The sequence below is a fragment of the Scyliorhinus canicula genome, chromosome 1 (assembly GCF_902713615.1).
Source record: "Scyliorhinus canicula chromosome 1, sScyCan1.1, whole genome shotgun sequence".
Taxonomy (NCBI): domain Eukaryota; kingdom Metazoa; phylum Chordata; class Chondrichthyes; order Carcharhiniformes; family Scyliorhinidae; genus Scyliorhinus; species Scyliorhinus canicula.
The window spans coordinates 166294389-166314450 of NC_052146.1; the positions used below are offsets into that span (position 1 = coordinate 166294389).

Below are 20062 nucleotides of genomic sequence, written 5' to 3' on the forward strand. Positions count from 1 at the left end.
ACCCACATGGCCTGTGGCCATTTCATTTGTTTAGCCACCTTCTCAAGTGAAATGAAAAAGGCTTCTACCTCCTTCTCGTCACACCTTGGCAATGTTTGGACTTATTTAAAAAGATCCCCACCAAGCCTTCGACCATGACGCTCTTTCTCACTATCCTCATCACTATCCTCCAAGTGTACGTTTCCTTTACATCCGCCAATTTTAACTGACTGTTACGTTTCATAGCCATTTTCTGAAGTTCAAACTCTCTTTTTCCGTTTCCTCTCTATCTCTCTCTTTTTCCTTTTTCTTTCTCTTTTTCTTTTTCCCTGATCTGTATCTCCCTTTCTTTTTGTTCTGCTCAGGCTATTCTTTCTTTTTCTCTCATTGCGTATTCAAGCTGCTTTAATTCTTTTTCATGTTCAAGTTGCTTAACTGCAACTGGACCTTTGCCATTTCCAATGAGTCAGACTGTATCTCAGGCAATTTTAAATGCTCAGCTACCGCTGTAAGTACCTCACCTTTTCGCATTTTGTCAGGTAATGTTAACTGCAATGTTTTTGCCAAATCTAAAAGCCTGTTTTTAGTCTCTGTCCGTAAGGTACTGCGTGTGATCGTCTCCGCCCCCAAAAACTGAGTCTCTGAAAGATCCATTGTCCACAACACACTCCCTACTTAAACTGAAATACCACACCTGTGAAGCACCCACAATATGCTCACCCCTCACTGTCTTTAAGTTCACTAAGCCACCCAATAGATAGACTTTATCCCCCTCGAGCCCCCAATTTGTTATGGGCCAGGGTTTAGAGAACCTCAAAGTGTATCATTTTTTTTAATAAATGTTTTTTTCAGTTTTCATATTTTATATTGAACAAATTACAAATTGTTAGGAGAGAAAAAAAAAACAAACACGCAAAAATTAACATACATATTTACAGGTAAGCATCTTCGTAGTAGTAACTGCGCCCCCCCCTCAACATGTTTATTTAGTTTGGTTTTGGGCCTTGGCTAGCCATCGAACCCCCGTAACGAACCTGTAGCCCCCCCCCCCCCCCTCCCGCTACCTTCCCCCGACTATTCTTCCTCTTGTACATTGGCCACAAATAGGTCCCGGAACAGTTGCATGAATGGCTCCCACGTTCTGTGGAAGCCGTCGTCCGACCCTCGGATGGCAAATTTGATTTTCTCCATTTGGAGAGATTCCGAGAGGTCGGACAGCCAGTCCGCAGCTCTGGGCGGTGCTGCCCTCAAAGTGTATCATGGAGTTCACCTGACCCACAACTTTTCATAGATTGTGGTTATGGGGAGCACATGGGCCCACTCTGCAGGTGTGATGCAACATAAATCTACAGTACTTTTAAATTAAAACAATGTCTATTTATGAAACCAGTTAACACTTTATAAACCCACAGTAAGCATCTTAACAACTATCAACACCAATCCTCCCCACAGATACAATATTCTATAAGTAACCCTTAATCTTTCCTTATGAACATCCATAAGACAAAAGACCCTTTTTAACACAGAGATCAGGTTTAAATTCACTACTGACAGCAGTCAGCACTTTGAAATCACCCAATTGATCTAGACAGTCTTTAGTTTGCAGAGAGAGATCCTTATACAGCTCCTTGCTTTGCCTGCAGCTATCCAGCTCTCAAAACGAAACTAAAACACACCCTGTAGCTGCAAGTCCAAAACGAAAGTAAAAGCAGACAGGCAGCCCAGCTCTACCCACTCTCTGACATCACTGCAGCTATCTATTAAACACCCATTTCTTAAAGGTACACTCACTACACTTATTCAATAAAAACACCCATTTCTTAAAGGTATACTCACATGATATAATTGGATTGGATTGGATTTGTTTATTGTCACGTGTACCGAGGTACAGTGAAAAGTATTTTTCTGCGAGCAGCTCAACAGATCATGAAGTACATGGGAAGAAAAGAAAATACATAATAGGGCAACACAAGATATACAATATAACTACATAAGCATTGGCATTGGATGAAGCATACAGGGTGTAGTGTTAATGAGGTCAGTCCATAAGAGGGTCATTTAGGAGTCTGGTGACAGTGGGGAAGAAGCTGTTTTTGAGTCTGTTCGTGCGTGTTCTCAGACTTCTGTATCTCCTGCCCGATGGAGGAAGTTGGAAGAGTGAGTAAGCTGGGTGGGAGGGATCTTTGATTATGCTGCCCGCTTTCCCCAGGCAGCGGGAGGTGTAGATGGAGTCAATGAATGGGAGGCGGGTTCGTGTGATGGACTGGGCGGTGTCACGACTCTCTGAAGTTTGTTGCGGTCCTGGGCCGAGCAGTTGCCATACCAGGCTGTGATGCAGCCCGATAGGATGCTTTCTATAGTGCATCTGTAAAGGTTGGTAAGGGTTAATGTGGACATGTCGAATTTCCTTAGTTTCCTGAGGAAGTATAGGCGCTATTGTGCTTTCTTGGTGATAGCGTCGATGTAGGTGGACCAGGACAGATTTTTGGAGATGTGCACCCCTAGGAATTTGAAACTGCTCACCACCTCCACCTCGACCCTGTTGATGCTGACAGGGGTGTGTACAGTACTTTGCTTCCTGAAGTCAATGACCAGCTCTTTAGTTTTGCTGGCATTGAGGGAGAGATTGTTGTCGTTACACCACTCCACTAGGTTCTCTATTTCCCTCCTGTATTCTGACTCGTTGTTATTCGAGATCCGGTCCACTATGGTCGTATTGTCAGCAAACTTGTAGATGGAGTTGGAACCAAGTTTTGCCACGCAGTTGTGTGTGTACAGGGAGTAGAGTAGAGGGCTAAGTACGCAGCCTTGCGGGGCCCCGGTATTGAGGACTGTTGTGGAGGTGTTGTTGTTCATTCTTACTGATTGTGGTCTTTTGGTCAGAAAATCGAGGATCCAGTTGCAGAGTGGAGAGCCAAGTCCTAGTTTTGGGGCTTTGATATGAGCTTGGCTGGGATTATGGTGTTGAAGGCGGCGCCGCAGTCAATAAATAGGAGTCTGATGTAGGAGTCCTTGTTTTCGAGATGCTCTGGGGATGAGTGCAGGGCCAGGGAAATGGCGTCTGATGTGGACTGGTTGCAACGGTATGCGAATTGAAGTGGATCAAGGCATTCTGGGAGTGTGGGGGTGATGCGCTTCATGATCAACTTCTCGAAGCACTTCATTACGACTGAAGTCAGGACCACCGGGCGGTAGTCATTGAGGCACGTTGCCTGGTTCTTCTTCGGTACCGGTATGATGGTGGTCTTCTTGAAACGGGTGGGGACCTCGGTGTGGAGTAGGGACAGGTTAAAGATGTCCGCAAACACATCCGCCAGCTGGTCCGCGCAGGCTCTGAGTGCACGACCAGGCATCCCGTCCGGGCCTGTCGCCTTCCGAGGGTTCACTTTCAGGAAGGCCAATCTGACTTCGGAAGCTGTGATGGTGGGTATTGGTGAATTATGGGCTGCTGGGGCACTCAACAGCGGATTGTTGGTTGCCTGCTCGAACCGATCATAGAATGCATTGAGTTCATCGGGGAGGGGTCGATTTGAAGATTTGTCCGGGGCCCTCTACAGGTCAGGTGTGTCTTAATTGTCCCTTCTTTGCATAACGGTCTGGATTGTTTTGAGCACAAATGAGGCAATTCTCAACATAATGGGTGACGTCGCTTTTCAATTCAGGCCACCAACACAGAGGTTTTAAATGGGCAATGGTAGTGTCTATTCCCTGATGTCCGTGTCTGTGATGGAACTGGTATATTAATTGGTTTCTGTCCTGGGTGGGGACCAAATCAATTCTGTCCTTTAAAACTATGCCGTCCTGTGTAGTGAGTGTATCTTTCCATTTATCATAGGTGCCGTTCAAAGCCTGTTTAAGGGACTCGTCTGCCTTCTGTGCTTGGGACAGATCTTCGATATTGATTTGGGATACCTGGTGTTCGCCTTCGTGTGGCTACCAGAAGTGACCATTGCGGGCTCCAGCTTTAGCTAAGGCGTCTGCTTTGCAGTTACTGGGTGGGGAGGTGCGGTGATGACTCTTCACTTTAATGATGCCATATGTGCGGCTGGCGGCTTCCTTAAGGATGTGTTTCAGTACAGGAGTGGAGGGTAGGGTTTTCCATCGGTGGACACAAAACCACGAGCTTCCCATTGGGGGAGGAATTCAGTTAAACTGTTGCAAACATACATGCTGTCCGCAGGCATTGGGAAAGAGTCGGGGTGGTCAATTACATAGGCTATGGCTGCAAGCTCTGCCTGGGCTCCGAAATGTCCTGGCAATTTTAAAGATGCCTCTTCTGGTGAACGTCCCTGTGAATCCTCCATATAAATCCCGCATCTAGTTATCCTAACACCATCTAGCCACCTGGGGTGGCCACATCCCGATTTCAAAATGGACACTCGCAAAGAGTGCAGGGAAAAATGGACAGCACTAGAGAAAACAAGCAGGTGTAAGGTTTCCTGTGTACCTGCAAAACCCAGACAGAACTGAAACCAATAGCCATTAGCATATTAATGAGCTATCTCCGGGGACAAAAAGGAAACATTGAAACAATCGAGAACAGGACAGACTCCCTGGCGCCAGTGGGAGCTAAAACAAAGGCAGGCCAACGGTTACCTAGGGCCCACCCAGCGATCGGGGAACGACCCCGTTATTGGAGAAACGATCTCCCGGTATTGGAGAAAATCAATACGAACGATTGGGACATGGTCCAATTAATTGGGACCAAGTCCGGGGACCGCCCAGAAGGACGCAAAACCCCTGGGGACTATAAAACAGAGTCCCAAGTTCAGTTCGCTCTCTTGGAAGAACTCTCACCTTGGCTTTTGGCTCTCAGCGACGAGAGGCCTGCCAAGCACCAGCCAAGTAAGTCTAAGGTCAACGCACGCTATGAGATAGGCGCTCCGAGCTACTATTCTATACCAGTTCGAAGCCAGCAGTATCCGAACCGAACAATGGCCATTATTCCTCTGACTGAGTGGGCCACTTGAAGCTAAGTTTAGGCTTTAGTAGTAGTTGTAGTTTAGTGAATAGAGTTTATGCATGAGTAATAATTGACTGTGTGTGTAAATAAATGTGTATTGATTTCAAACTTACTAACTGGTGTATTGAGTCATTGACCAGTGTTCGGCTTTGAACCCTGTGGGGGTATCAGAGGTACCTGGCGACTCTTGAGCAAAGGTAATTAAAACAGAGCAAATTAAGGGAAAGCATAACAAGCAACACATCCTCTACAGTGGAGGAGCCATCCACATAGATTTTAAATGTGTCCGATATTTGGCTGTGTCTTGTGTTGTTGTCGCCTGCTTCTCCCAGACGGGTCTCGCTGCCGTCCCGCGCTCGCCTCCGCTTCTGCTGCTCCTCCAGTCCTCCATCTTTAGTTTCCTCGTTCCCCTCTCCTGGAGATGCCTTCCTTCCGCTCCCCCGTGGTTCACCTTTCTTTCCTCAGGTTTAGCCGTGTCTCCCCCCCCCCCCCCCCCCCCCCCCCCCCCCCCCTTCCTCCCTCCCAGTCTATCTCTCCCTTTCATGCCTTGGCTACCTTCCCCTGATTCTTGACTAATTTCCCCTGATTTTGGTTACCTGGCTATTCTTCCTCTTATTTGTTGGCCACAAACAGGTCCCGGAATATTCGCATGAATGGCTCCCACGTTCTGTGGAAGCCGTCGTCTGCCCCTCGGGTGGCAAATTTGATTTTCTCCATTTGGAGAGATTCTGAGAGGTCGGACAGCCAGTCTGCAGCTCTGGGTGGTGCTTCTGACCTCCAGCCAAACCGGATTCTACGGCGGGCGATCAGGGAGGCAAAGGTAAGGGCGTCCGCCCTCCTCCCCAGGAATACATCTGGCTGGTCCGAAGACCACCACTTTCGGGCATGGCTCCACCCTCACTCCCACCACTTTGGACATTGCCTCCAAAGAAGGCTGTCCAGTACTCCACAAGTCTGGGGCAAGACCAGAACATGTGGGCGTGGTTGGCCGGTCCTCCTTGGCACCGTTCACATCTACCCTCCACCTCCGGGAAGAACCTACTCATACGGTTTCTCGTTAAGTGGGCTCTATGTACCACTTTTAGCTGCGTCAGGCTGAGCCTTACGCACGTGGCGGTGGAGTTGACCCTATGCAGTGCTTCGCTCCAGAGTCCCCACCCTATCTCAATCCCCAGGTCCTCCTCCCATTTCTTTCTTGTTGCATCCAGTATGGTGTCGGCCCTATCTGTCAGTCGGTCGTACATGTTACTACAGTTTCCCTTGTCTAGTATGCTTGCGTCCAGTAGTTCTTTCAGTAGTGTCTGTCGTGGCGGTTGTGGGTACGTCCTTGTCTCCTTTCGTAGGAAGTTTTTAACCTTGGCTCGTTCCCCCTGGCTAGCTGAAATTTCTCTGTCAGTTCGTCCAGTGTTGCGATCCTGCCGTCCGTGTATAGGTCCCTGACTGACAGTGTCCCTCCGTCCTGCCTCCACCTTTTGAAGGTGGCGTCAGTCAGCTGGTGTGAACCTATGGTTGTTGCAGATGGGAGCTTTGTCAGACATTTTGGTCAGGCCAAATTGCTGCCGCAGTTGGGTCCAGGATTGGAGGGTGGCTATCACCACCGGGCTGCTGGAGTGTTTTTTGGGTGGGGATGGGAGTGCTGCCGTGGCGAGGGCCCGGAGGGAGGTCCCCACTTAACATGCGCGCACCCATTCGGCCTCTGGCTCCTTGATCCATCCCCTTATTCGCTCGGCTGTCGCCGCCCAGTGGTAGAATTGTAGGTTTGGGAGGGCTAGCCCCCCCCTGGATTTTGTTTTTTGTAGGACCTTCTTTGGGATCCTAGCATTTTTACCCCCCCATACGAACGCCATGATTAGTTTGTCCAGCGCTTTGAAAACGGCCTTGGGGATGTAGATCTGGATGGATCTAAACAGGAAGAGGAACCTGGGCAGTACGTTCATTTTGATCGTCTGGACTCTCCCCGCGAGGGAGAGTGGGAGTGTGTTCCATCTTTGCAGGTCCTTTTTTTACTTCCTCCGTCAGACTGGTGAGGTTCCATTTGTGGATCCCTTTCCAGTAATGGGCTATTTGGATCCCCAGGTAGCGGAATTTGTGTCGGGCTTGTTTGAACGGCAGCCCCTTTAGTGCTGCCGCCCCCCCCCCCCCCCCCCCCCCCCCCCCCCCCCCCCACTTGCAGGTGTACTGGGAAGATCTCGCTTTTGCTCATGTTGAGTTTGTAGCCTGAGAAGGCTCCAAACTCTTTCAGGAGTGCAATGATTCCGCACATGCTGCTCTGAGCGTCTGAAATGTAGAGGAGCAGGTCATCTGCATAGAGTGAGACTCTGTGCTCTCTGCCTCCCCTTCGGATCCCCCTCCAGCTTTTTGCTGTCCTGAGCGCGATTGCTAGCGGTTCGATCGCTAGGGCGAACAGCAGCGGGGACAGTGGATCCTTGTCTGGTGCCCCTGTGCAGTTGGAAGTATTGGGAGTTGGTATTGTTGGTCCGTACGCTCGCCATGGGAGCATTGTATAGGAGCTTTACCCAGGAGTTGAACCCTGTTCCAAGCCCGAACCGCTCCAGTGCCTCCGAGTTATTTCCATTCGACTCTGTCGAAGGCCTTTTCTGCGTCCAGCGACATGATCACCTCTTGTGTTCTCTCCCCGGAGGGGGTCATTATCACGTTCATCAGGCGCCTGATGTTCGAGGTAAGCTGTCTACCTTTGCCAAAGCCCATCTGGTCCTCTGTGACCACCTCAGGTACACAGTCTTCTAGCCTTTTGGCTAGGATTTTGGCCAGTATTTTGGCGTCTGCGTTCAGCAGTGAGATGGGTCTGTTTGACCCACATTCCGTTGGGTCTTTGTCTTTCTTAGGTATCAGCGAGATTGAGGCCTGTGCTAACGTGGGTGGCAGTGTGCCCCAAGCTAGCGAGTCTGTGAACATCTCCCGCAGGTGTGGGGCCAGCGCTGTCGCAAATTTTTTGTAGAAGTCCGCCGGGAATCCGTCCGGTCCCGGCGCCTTCCCCGCCTGCATGGAGCTAATGCTGTCCATGACCTCTCCCAGTGCTAGTGGTGCTTCCAGGCTCCGTTTTCTGCCCTCCCCCACGACTGGAATGTCCAGTCCATCAAGGAACCGTTTCATCTCAGACTCCCCCTTTGGGGGCTCTGAGGTGTACAGCCCTTGGTAGAAGGCCTTGAAGGCTTTGTTAATCTTTTCTGGTTCTGTTTCCAACGTGCCTCCGGTACCCCTGATTTGTACAATTTCTCTGGTGGCTGCCTGCTTTCTCAGCTGGTGTACCAACAGGCGGCTGGCTTTGTTTCTGTGTTCGTACAGGGTCCCGCGCGCCTGGCGGAGTTGGTGCACTGCTTTCCTGGTGGAGAGCAGGTCAAAGTTCCTTGGTAGCTCTTTCCTCTCCGCCAGGAGCTCCACGGTCGGGGCCTCGGAGTATTTACGGTCTACCTCCAGTATGGAGTCGACCAGCTGCTGCCTAGCCACCCTTTCCTCCCTATCTCTTTGCGCTTTGAAAGCGATGATTTCCCGTTCTGGTTGTTCTCTGTGAGACCACCCCGTTCTGGTTGTTCTCCGTGTACTCTGCTATGGCCCGCGCTATCCTTTCGCTGAAGGCCTTGTCAGCTAGTAAGGCACCGTCCAACCTCCATGTGGGGTGCTGGGCCCTGCCCGTCTCTAGCCGCACGTCCATGTAATGTGGAGCGTGGTCTGATATCACAATTGCGAGTATTCCACCTTGTCTATACCTGGAAGCACCGTTTTCCCCACCACAAAGAAGTCAATTCTGGTGTATACATAGTGTACTGGGGAGAAGAAGGAGAATTCCTTCTCCCCCGGGTGGGCGAACCTCCAGGGGTCCACTGCTCCCATCTGCTCCATAAAGTGACCGAGTTCCCTTGCCATGCTTGAGGTTTTCCCCGTTTTGGGTTTTGATCTGTCCGTCTTTGGATCCTGTACACAGTTGAAGTCCCCCCCCCCCCCCCCCCCCGCCCCATGATTAGTCGATGCATCGCTATGTCTGGGATTTCTGCCATGGTCTTCTTGATGAAGCTCGTGTCGTCCCAGTTGGGCGCGTACACGTTGACTAGTACTACCGGTGCCCCATCCAGGGCCCCGCTGACCATGACGTACCGCCCCCTGGGTCCGTAACCGTCTTTGTCACCCTAAACATCGTCCTCTTGCCGATCAGTATCGCCATCCCCCTGGCCCTTGTCCCATAGCAGGAATGGTAGGTCTGTCCCACCCAGCCCTTTCTTACCCGCAGTCGGTCCTGCTTGCTCAGGTGTGTCCCCTGGAGGAAGACTATGTCGGCCCTCATATTGCTTAGGTGGGTGAGGACTCTGGATCTCTTTACTGGGCCGTTAATTGGATTTGTTTATTGTCACGTGTACTGAGGTACAGTGAAAAGTATTTTTCTGCAAGCAGCTCAACAGATCATTCAGTACATGGAAGAAAAGGGAATTAAACAAAATTCAAGAAAATACATGAGAATACATAATAGGGCAACACAAGATATACAATGTAACTACATAAGCATTGGGATCAGTTGAAGCATACAGGGTGTAGTGTTAATGAAGTCAGTCCATAAGAGGGTCATTTAGGAGTCTGGTGACAGTGGGGAAGAAGCTGTTTTTGAGTCTGTTCCTGCGTGTTCTCAGACTTCTGTGTTTCCTGCCCGATGGAAGAAGTTGGAAAAGTGAGTAAGCCGGGTGGGAGCGATCCTTGATTATGCTGCCTGCTTTCCCCCGACGTAGGAGTCAATGGATGGGAGGCAGGTTCGTGTGATGGACTGGGCAGTGTTCACGACTCTCTGAAGTTTCTTGCGGTCTTAGGCTGAGCAGTTGCCAACCATTTCCACATGGCTCAGGTAATTATTACCGTTGAAATTCTGCTTCTTAATTGGTTGCCTAGCTACTCCGACTTCTTATGCAGAACCTCTTTCCTCATTCTGCCTTTGTCATTGGTACCTACATGGACCAAGACAACTGGATCCACCCCTCGCACTGCAGGCTCCTTTCCAGCTATGAGCAAATGCCCTGAACCCTGGCTCCAGGCAGGCAAAATAGCCAGCTGGACTCTGGCTCTTTGCTATGGAGAACAGTGTCAATCCCCTCACTATACTGTCCCCTACTAAAACTACATTCCTTTCTGTTCCACCAACATGAATGGTTTCCAATACTACCGTGTACTGGTCAGTCAGCCCATCCACCCTGCACTCATCGAAACGAGCTGAAAGAATCTCTCACCACGTGTAGGACAAATACTGAGGTTGACACTCCTGCACTCTTGGTCCCCTCAGCCACACCCTCCTGTTTCTTACCACCTTCCAAATGCAAAGGGGTGTGATCACCTCCTGGTACAAAGCATCCAGGTAACCCTGGCCTTGCCTGATGTGTCACGGAGTCTGCAGTTCAGCCTCCAACTCAGTGGTTCTACTCTGAAGCTTCTGAAGCCGCAGACACTAAAACTGCAAATGTGCTTGCCTTGAATCACGTTGGTGCCCAGGATCTCCCATATGCTGCAGCCTTGACACATCATCTCTCTTGCCACACCCATGTGCTTTAATTAATTAATTATTTGATTTATTCAATTATTTATTTTCTTTTATATATTTATTAATATTGTCATAAATTTTTATACTATTTTGATCCTTAGGAATAGAATAGACTTCGCCACTTACTAGTTGCTCACCAACAGCGCACTTCTACTTGATCAATAGCCAATTACTACAGATCAGAAAGTTAGAAAAAGCAAAGCAGCATCTCCCTCCGCTCCTCACTGAACTCCCTCAGCTCACCAAACTCTCTCGCTGTTAAAGTCGCACTCCGTGATGGTCGCATTGAGAAGGTCTGAGTTTATATGTTCTGAACCAAGGTACAGTAAAGACCAGTTCAAGCCAGCTCCCTTCATTAACTGTTTCAGCCACTGCCAGTGGATTGCTTCGGTCTCCCTGCCTAGACCCTTGGATAAGATTTAAAAATTCAAAAGGATTTGCAGTTAAATGTTGAATACAAACAATAAAAGAGTCCTGGTTGATAGAATTTGTTGGTAGGTAAGTGATTGGAGTGAATTGAGCAGTGGTTCAAGCTAGTGGGGCTGCTCAAGAGATATGGGTCGGGATTCTCCGTTAACAGGCGGGTGGGCCGTACCGGCGCCGAGGAGTGGCGTGAAGGTAGTCTCCTCCTTTCTAACCACTCAGAAAACCTAGATGCTGCTCTCTCCCAGGTCAACCATTCTTCTTACTTTCACAAGACAGATTCAGTTGTAGAATGACTCACAACTGGAGTGTCCCTCCTCTTCAAGTTTGCTTCAAATCATGGGCAACTATACTGAGCTGCATGCTGTTACAATAACCTGGGCTAGTCTGTAGTCAATTCCAGGCCCACGTGATCCAGAATCACAACACAAGTGACTTCTTTGGCGCTTGGCTGGCCAATAATTACAGTCACCAGGTTTGTAAATGTGAACACAATTACTGTCTTATTTCTTAACAAGAACTGTCATGAAAAATGCAGCGCATACAACCGGTTAATTATTATCTAATTCTTAATTCCCCACTTTAACTTGCTCCCCACTCTATACACACACAAGACAAACAAACACAGAAGGGAAGAAAGGGGTAAACAATCATAAGTAAAAGGAAAATTGTTTCAGAGCACCATACTCCTCGTCTAACGTTGCTTTCAGTTATGGTTTTATTGTAGGTTCATTGAGGTCGTTGTCGTTTCCGAGGGAGGGGGGAGATGGGGAGAGAGGGAGAGACGGGGAAGGAGAGGCAGACACACAGACAGACAGAGAGACAGCCTTTCTGGACAAAACAAATGGTTGGATGTTGTCCCTATGCTGCCAGAAGTTGAGCTGAAAAGCCTTGGCCTGTTACCTGGCAGAGTGCAGCCTTTTGGTACATTCATTGATCACCAGTCAATAAATCAAACCGAGTCCTACCCCATCTCTCTCTCATGATGAAAGGTCTGAATCACCTATTCAAACATGCAAGAGACTAGCAGAGTGCTCTGTCTTGTGACTTCTGAATTACTCAGTCACTCTGCTGCTGGACTTAAAGATACATGTCCATTAATCATTCATGGATCAAAAATAATAACGGCAAAATAAGGGAAAGAGGGAATAAATAGGAAGAACCTGGACAATGCAAATACGTTCAGTTATTGCACAGCAGCTCGCACATGCACCATTGGCGGGAGCAGGCAAAGTTGGCGTCTTGGCTGCATTTTACTGCACCTGATCAGGTTAATCACCGACCACATGTCCATTTCTGAGAGTGGGAATGAAAAGCTGTAATGAGGTAATGGAATTGGGAGGATACCCTGGAGTATAAACACCACTGTTTGTGGTGGGCTGAATGGTCTGTTTCATATTCTGTGTAAGGCAGTCTGAAATCTATTCAAGGGCTCCATGTGGTTGAGTCAAAATACAACAGCGAGATTCCTGCGGCAGTATTGAACCCTCAATCAGCATCACTAAAACCATGTTTGAACATAAGAAATAGAGCAGGTCTAGACCAAATGGCTCCTCAAACCTGGCCAAAAGTTCAGTCACCGCAATCGTCTGCATCAATTCCGCTTTCCCATCCGCTCCCCATATCCTGGGATCCATCTCAGTCCTGAATTCATGGACTTAATGATTAATGGACATGTATCTTTAAGTCCAGCAGCAGAGTGACTGAGTAACTCAGAAGTCACAAGGCAGAGCACTCTGCTAGTCTCTGCTTGTTTGAACAGGAGATTCAGACCTTTCATCATGAGCCTTCCTGAATCACACTGCTCCCTACTGCCCTTCACTCTCATTCTTCCTCTCTTCCCTGCTCCCCACTCCACCCGACCCTCACCTGGCACCCCAGCTCATGTCTTCAGCCGTGCCCCCCCCTCTCCTCTTACTTCATAGTACTATCCTTGTGATGTTTTTCCACCTCTTGTTTCAGAAGTACAGCCATGTGAGGCTATCGGGCACCAAAGATCCTCGAACATACTTTCGGACAAAGACGTGGTGGTTGGGACTGGTGCTGATGTTACTGGGGGAGCTGGGAGTCTTCACTTCGTATGCCTATGCACCACTATCGCTTGTCACACCACTCAGTGCTGTTTCCATTGTCGGTATGAAATTGTTTCTGTGTCTGAGTTTGTGATAAACTTCAGTTACATGGACAAATGAAGCAGCTGTTCTTTTCAGACCCCACAGGAATGAAGGAGTATCTCTTGCGGTGAAGGAGGAAAGAATACTTTGTGGTGAAGGGACGGTTCCTCATGGAGACGTCCTGTGGCGGAGTGAGGGAGAGGATGGGAATGAAGGGGTGCCTGATGGCACAGTGGTTAGCACTGCCATTGAATGTCACAGCCTCACAGCGCCAAGGGACCTGAGTTGAGTTCCGGTCTTGGCTGACTGAGGAGTTTGTACGTTCCCCCGTGTCTGTGGGTTTCCTCCAGCAGTCCAAAGATGTGCAGGTTAGGTGGATTGGCCATGCTAAATTGCCCTTAGGGATGTGGGATGTACAGGTTAGGTGGATTGGCCATGCTAAATTGCCCCTTAGTGTCCAGGTGTGTGCAGGTTAGATGGAGTTACGGGGATAGGATAGGGGATTGAAACTAGGCAGGGTGCTCTTTCAGAGGGTCGGTGCAGACTCGATGGGCTGAATTCTGTGGTGTGTGGTGGGAGGAGGATGTTGATAGGCTGATTTGCACATCTGAGTTGACAGAAACTGAGCTCCAGACTTCTTATTTGTATCTTTTGTCTCCTCAGCCAGCTCAATTTTAGGAATCATATTTCTGAGGGACAAGTGGAAACCCAAAGAATTTCTAAGTAAGTGCGAAAATGTATTTATCCTTCTTTCGCTGAATCCTTGTTCAGTAAATATTCATAGGTTTTTGATAGCTATTTATGAATTATATGTGCAGTCACAAGATACAGTTCTGATATTTGTAGACATTAGTAAATAGTGAAGTCCTAGCGAACGAAATAAGGCCCCTAGCTAATGTTATTTTTCTTTTTAGGGAGTAACTAGCTTAATCAAGAAGGACATCTTGGCAGGAGGCCTCAGACCCGCGATATGCTCCTCGAGCACAATGTGGGAAATGAGGGACACTTCCAGTGTCCCTGGTGACCATGTGTGCAGAAGGTGTGTCCAAATGCAGCTTCTAGCTAACCGGATTTCGGAGCTGCAGCTGTGGGTGGACTCAGTGTGGAGCATCCACAAGGCTGAGGAAGTCGTGGATAGCACGTTTAACGAAGTGGTCACACCGCAGGTGAGGATTGCACAGGAAGAAAGGGAAAGAGTGACCATCTGGAACAGTAAAACACTTCGCAAGGTAGTGCAGGAGACCCCTGTGGTCACCTCTTTTCCCCCCCCCCAAACAGGTTTGGATACTGTTGAGGGGGAAGGCCTCTTGTGGGTAAACAGCAGCAGCCAAATCAAGGGTGGCTCTGCTGCTCAGACAGGTGGGTGAAAAAAGAGTGGCAGGGCTAGAGTGACAGGGGATTCAATAATTAGGGGTGCAGACAGGCGCTTCTTTGGCCGCAAACCTGAATCAAAGATAGTATTTTGCCTCCTTGGTGCCGGTGTCCGGGATGTCATGGAGCAGCTGCAGATAATTCTGTGGAGGGGACAGCAGTGGTTGTGGTACACGTTGGTACTAATGACATGGGTAAACTAACGCTTAAGGACCTGCAAGCCAAGTACAGGAAGTTGGGAGATAAACAAAAATGCAGGACCTCAAATGTAGCAATCACAGGATTATTCCCAGTTCCACATGCTGGAGAGAGCAGGAATAGGAGGATCGATCAGATGAATGCGTGACTGGAGAGATGGTGTAGCCAGGAGGGATTCAGATTGTTGAGGCACTGGGACCGATTCTGGGGCAGGTGGCACTTGTACAAACTGGATGGGATGGCCCCAGGCAGAGCTGGGGGAGTATTTTGTTAGTTCTGTGGGGAGTTCTGTGGGGGCTTTTGCTAGTTCTGTGGGGGAGTATTTAAATTAGTGTGGCAGGGAGATGGGACCCCAGGAGTCTGATCAGATAGGTACAAGTCGGATCAGGAAAATAGAGGTACAACTTTAAGCTAGTGATGTAGAAGATGTAGTGATAGACTTGGAATTAATAATAATCATAATCTTTATTAATGTCACAAGCAGGCTTACATTATCTCTCCCCCCCGACGAACAGCTCCTCAAACATAGACATCCCCCACCTTTTCTCAAACCCCCTGCAGAGCCCCTTAACTCATACTTTATCTTTTCCAACAGCAGGAAGTCGTACAAGTCACCCAACTAAGCCGCTACCCCCCCGTGGCGAATCCGCCACACCAGCAAAAGTCGCCGCCGTGCAATCAAAGAGGCGAAGGCCACGGCATCGGGCTTCCTCCTCTCCATGAGCTCAGGCTTTTCTGAAACCCCAAATATTGCCACCTCCTCCACTATCCTAACTATGTCCGTAAATGCTCCCTCCCAGAATCTTCCCAAAACATGTGCGATTGATTTGCTGGTCCCCGCCCACGCCTCCCACACTCATCTGCTACCCCCTAGAAGAACCCACTTATTCTCGCTCAAGTCATGTCCACCTTAAACTGTGTCAGACTCATCCTTGCACAGGAAGAGGTCCCGTTTACCCTATGCAGTGCCCCACTCCAATTGATCTCCCCTTCGCATTTCTCCTTGATCTTCACCACCCTGCTCCCCCTGCCACTTGTTTGTATCCCCAGTTCTACTTTCCCCTTCCACATCTGGAAGCAGCAGCTGCTTCAGCAGGGTGTATCCCGGCAATCTCAGGAACCCCCTCCACACATTGCGCGCAAAATCCCTAACCTGAACTCACTCCCCCAGGGCAGCTCTACCCTCTCCCTCGGCTCCTTCAGGCTGGCGAACCCTTCCTCCAAATACAGATCCCTCATCTTGACCAGCCCCACTTCCCTTCACCTCTTGTAATCACCATTACATTACCGGAGGCTTACACCTCCAATACCCTCTACCGTCCGTCATCTTCCCCACTTAACTCCAGATCCCCTTAATTCCACCCTATACCTAGATGGCCCCCTTCTCCGCCCCTGACCATGTCATCTCTAACCCTCTGCCACGTCGTTACTTCTTAGCGTGGCAGCGTGGATCGAGGAGATGCCATGAGATTATTTTGAAGATCAAGGAAGGTTATTCTCACGTTGCTATCTGTAAATTGTCTGCTGTGTTTCCTACATTATAACAGTGACTATACTTCAAAAGTTCCTTATTGGCTTTGAAGCAAGGTTGTTCTCAGATTGTGAAAGGTGATAGAAAAATGTGAGCCTGTCTTCTGATTGGTGACTTGGATTTGCTGTAAAAAGAGTAAAGAACAATTGCTAGGAAGGTGATTTTAAAAAGAGGAACAGCACCAGACACCAGAGTTGACAGGCAGGTATGTCCAGTATGGCAGGTATCGGTAACAAATTGAGATAACAGTAGCATATTTAACACCTAATTCTGTTGGAAATAGTTAAAAGTTGGAATGGGAATTTGCGCAGTGTCCAGTAGCTAGCAAATACAGTAAGAATGAAAAGTTTACGATTAAGTATTTGTAGCTTTTAAAATGGTCAGTGTGAATTTGTTCCTTCAGGGTTTGAAACCGATAACTGATCAGAGCTGTAGCATGGATATAAAAATAGATCACTGGACAAAGGACATTTTTACGAATGGTGAGGTAGAAATCAAATACAAGTTGAAAACACTGTATCTGTTTCAGGGCATGAGGGAGTGTCATTAATTTTTAATATCAACAGCCTTGTTGATGTGATAAGTTCATGCTGTTCGTTACAGACCAATGTGGAGAGGATCTCACTCCATCTGAAAACCTAGTTGTAAGCATCGAGCTGACATGTAATCATAAATGTCTGGTGAGCAAAATATTGGAAAGGATTGAGAGATAGGATTTATGATTATTTCGATAAACATAGTTTGATTAAAGATAGTCAGCCCCTTTGTGAGGGGCAGGTCATGCCTCACAAGCCTCATTGAATTCTTTGAAGATGTGACGAGACACATTGATGAAGGTCGGGCAGTGGATGTGGTGTATATGGATTTCAGTAAGGCATTTGATAAGGTTCCCCATGGTAGGCTCATTCAGAAAGTTAGGGGGCATGGCATACAATGAAATTTGTCTGTCTGGATACAGAATTGGCTGGCCGAAAGAAGACAGCGAATGGTCGTGGAGGGAAAATATTCCGCCTGGAGGTCGGTGACCAGTGGTGTCCCGCAAGGATTTGTCCTGGGACTTCTGCTCTTTGTGTTTTTTATAAATGACTTAGATGAGGAAGTAGAAAGGTGGGTTAGTAAGTTTACCGATGACACAAAGGTTGGGGGAGTTGCAGATAGTGTTGAGGGTTGTTGCAGGTTACAGCAGGACATTGACCGGATGCAGAGGTGGGCTAAGAAGTGGCAGATGGTGTTCAAACTTGATAAATGTTAAGTGATTCATTTTGAAAAGTCGAATTTGAATGCTGAATACAGTGTTTAAAGGCAGGATTCTTGGAAGTGTGGAGGAACAGAGGGATCTTGGGGTCCACGTACAAAGATCCCTCAAAGTTGCCACCCAGGTTGATCGGGTTGTTAAGAAGGTGTATGGTGTGTTGGCTTTCATTAACAGGGGGATTGAGTTTAAGAGCTGTGAGGTTTTGCTGCAGCTTTATAAAACCCTATGACTTGATAGAGGTGTGCAAGGTGATAATAGGTATCGATAGAGTGGATATCCAGAGACTTTTCCCAGGGTGGAAATGGCGGTCACAAGGGGACATAATTTTAAGGTGATTGGAGGAAGGTATAGGGGAGATGTCAGAGTCGGTTCTTTACACAGAGAGTGGTGGGTGTGTGGAATGCACTGCCAGCAGAGGTGGTAGAGTCAGTCATTAGGAACATTTAAGCGACTCTTACAGGCAAATGGACAGCAGTAAATTGAAGGGGTGTAGGTTAGGATAAATGGTCGGCACAACATCATGGGCTGAAGGGCCTGTACTGTGCTGTACTGTTCTATGTTTTAATGACCTCCCCTCCCCCCACTCCTCAGCTCAAGGAAGAAGGCTCCCTGCTGACCTTGCCCTCCCCCACCCAAACAAAGACTTCTCCTGAACTCTAAGCTGCCTAAAAGCAAACAAATAGATGCTGAACACAAACAGTCCCATAAAACAGGAGGCGGGGATGGGAACATCTATCCCCACATAAACTCTTTACCCCTACAACCCCTTACAATCCCAACAGCAAACCCAGAAAAGGACCCCCTCCAAACTGACAATATTGAGTTCTTTACCCGTCAGTCCGGCCTCAATAAAACTCGAGATGGATTTGTAGGTATAGTATTATTTATTTTTAAACAACTTGCAAGGCTGACTCGCTCCACAGAGGTTCAGAACACACAGGCGGTCTTCTGAAGCTCCAGAACCGAGTGAAATCGGAGACAAAGAAATCTCTGCAAATATCATTCAAATGGCATCAAGTTTCACATACAAGATTCCCATAGGTCATCCTATACACCTCCTGACCTGGCCATATATCCTGATTGGCTCACTTCGCATTCCTCAACCCTGGGCCTCTTTTTACCCAGCATCCCTTTTCCCCATCCTCCACAAGGCACCCCTCCCTCCTTCCTGGCCATGCTTCCTGAGTCCCTTTGTCCTTTGTTTGTGAATTCACTACTATCAGACTGGCTCACATCTACATTATTGTAACTAATATTTTAACTAACTATTTTATATCATTCGTTTGTTCAATTCCTCAAAACCGGAGCAGACGAAAAACCCCCAATCCCTACCCCTACTTCGAACATGTTCCCAACCATTATGAAATGCCAGCACCCCGGTTCCCAAGCACTGTCCACTCAATTCTCCCCCAGTTTATGCTCCTTAATGAAGTCTTTGGCCGCTTCTGAGGTCTTTAAATAATACTCCCGGCCGTTGAACTTCACCCATAATTTTGCCGGTAAAGAACCCCAAACCTGATCCGCAGCCGGTACAGCACCCCCTTGGCCTTGTTTAACCCTGCCTGCCACTTCGCCAACTCTGCTCTGATGTCCTGATTAATTCTGACTTTGTTCCCCTTCCATTCGCAGGTGCTCTTCTCCCTTTTCCAAAGCAAAATCTGCTCTTCCTCCACAAATTTGTTATTGTCTCACGATCAGCACCTGCGGTGGCTCCCCAGCTCTCGGCTTCTGCCTCAGGGACCTATGTGCTTGGTTCACTTCAGGGGCCTTATCTAGCACCCCTTCCACCACCAGCCCCGCCAGCATCTTTTGAGATGTACCTTGTGGCACTCACACCTTCCACTCATTCAGGCAGGCCCACTATTCACAGGTTCTGTCATCTCGAGGTATTCTCCTGCTCCTTCACCTTTGCCCTCAACGTTTTACAAAGGACTCCTAGGAGCCCCACCTCAACCTCCTGGGCAACCACACAACCGCTGTAGTCCGAGATAAGTCATTTTATCTCCCGAATCTGTGACCCTTGCACCTCCAAACATTTTTCCACCCGTTCCATCGAACTTTTCAGGGGTGCCACAGCTCCTTCGATGGCCTTCGAACGATCTTTCTGAATTTCCTTCATCTATGATGGAATTCCTCCTTGATAGAAGCCATCAACTGCTCCGTCTGGGACTTTGCATCTTCCACCAGCCCTTCCCCCTCAACCATCCTTACACTGGCTGCTGCAGCGCAGGTTTCCTCCAACTCTTTGGCCAGATCTCTCACCATCTTTTACTTTGTTTGGTAACCAGTGGACATACCACTCCTGGGGGAAACTACTCCTCCGACCTTCACATACACTTTTTTCATCAAAATTCCACCCAATATAGGGTAAAAAGAGCTCTTTTCACAGGGAGCTGCCCAGTGTGTGACCACTTACACCATGGTCGCCACCGGAGGTCCGCACAGGTAGACACATGGCAGCAGGATGTAATTGCTAGAAAAGGAAACCTGGCTGAAAGAAAATTGGCAGCTCAATATCCCTGAATACAGAGCTTTCAGGCAGGACAGAGAGGTAGATATAAATGGAGGGGAAGTAGCACTAATGATTAAGGAATCAATTCCACTTGTAAGAAGGGTTGATATACTAAACAGGTCAACAAATGAGGCTTTATGGGTTGAATGTAGAAATAGAATAGGGCAGTCACACTACTGG

The 20062-nt window shown here is 48.3% G+C and overlaps 1 protein-coding gene across 2 annotated transcripts in view; it reads left to right on the forward strand.

Annotated features, from left to right (window-relative positions):
* The window catches only part of nipal3 (NIPA like domain containing 3), a 106237-nt gene that overhangs the window by 24943 nt on the left and 61232 nt on the right, over nt 1-20062 (forward strand). The window contains exons 1-3 of one of the 2 annotated variants that reach the window (XM_038802235.1): nt 9655-9791; nt 12864-13035; nt 13679-13738. In XM_038802235.1, the coding sequence (XP_038658163.1) occupies nt 9783-9791; nt 12864-13035; nt 13679-13738 (241 nt within the window). In that variant the 5' untranslated portion in view covers nt 9655-9782. Of the gene's footprint in view, nt 1-9654; nt 9792-12863; nt 13036-13678; nt 13739-20062 lie in introns of those variants that run through there. The other variant, XM_038802225.1, reaches the window with a different exon arrangement.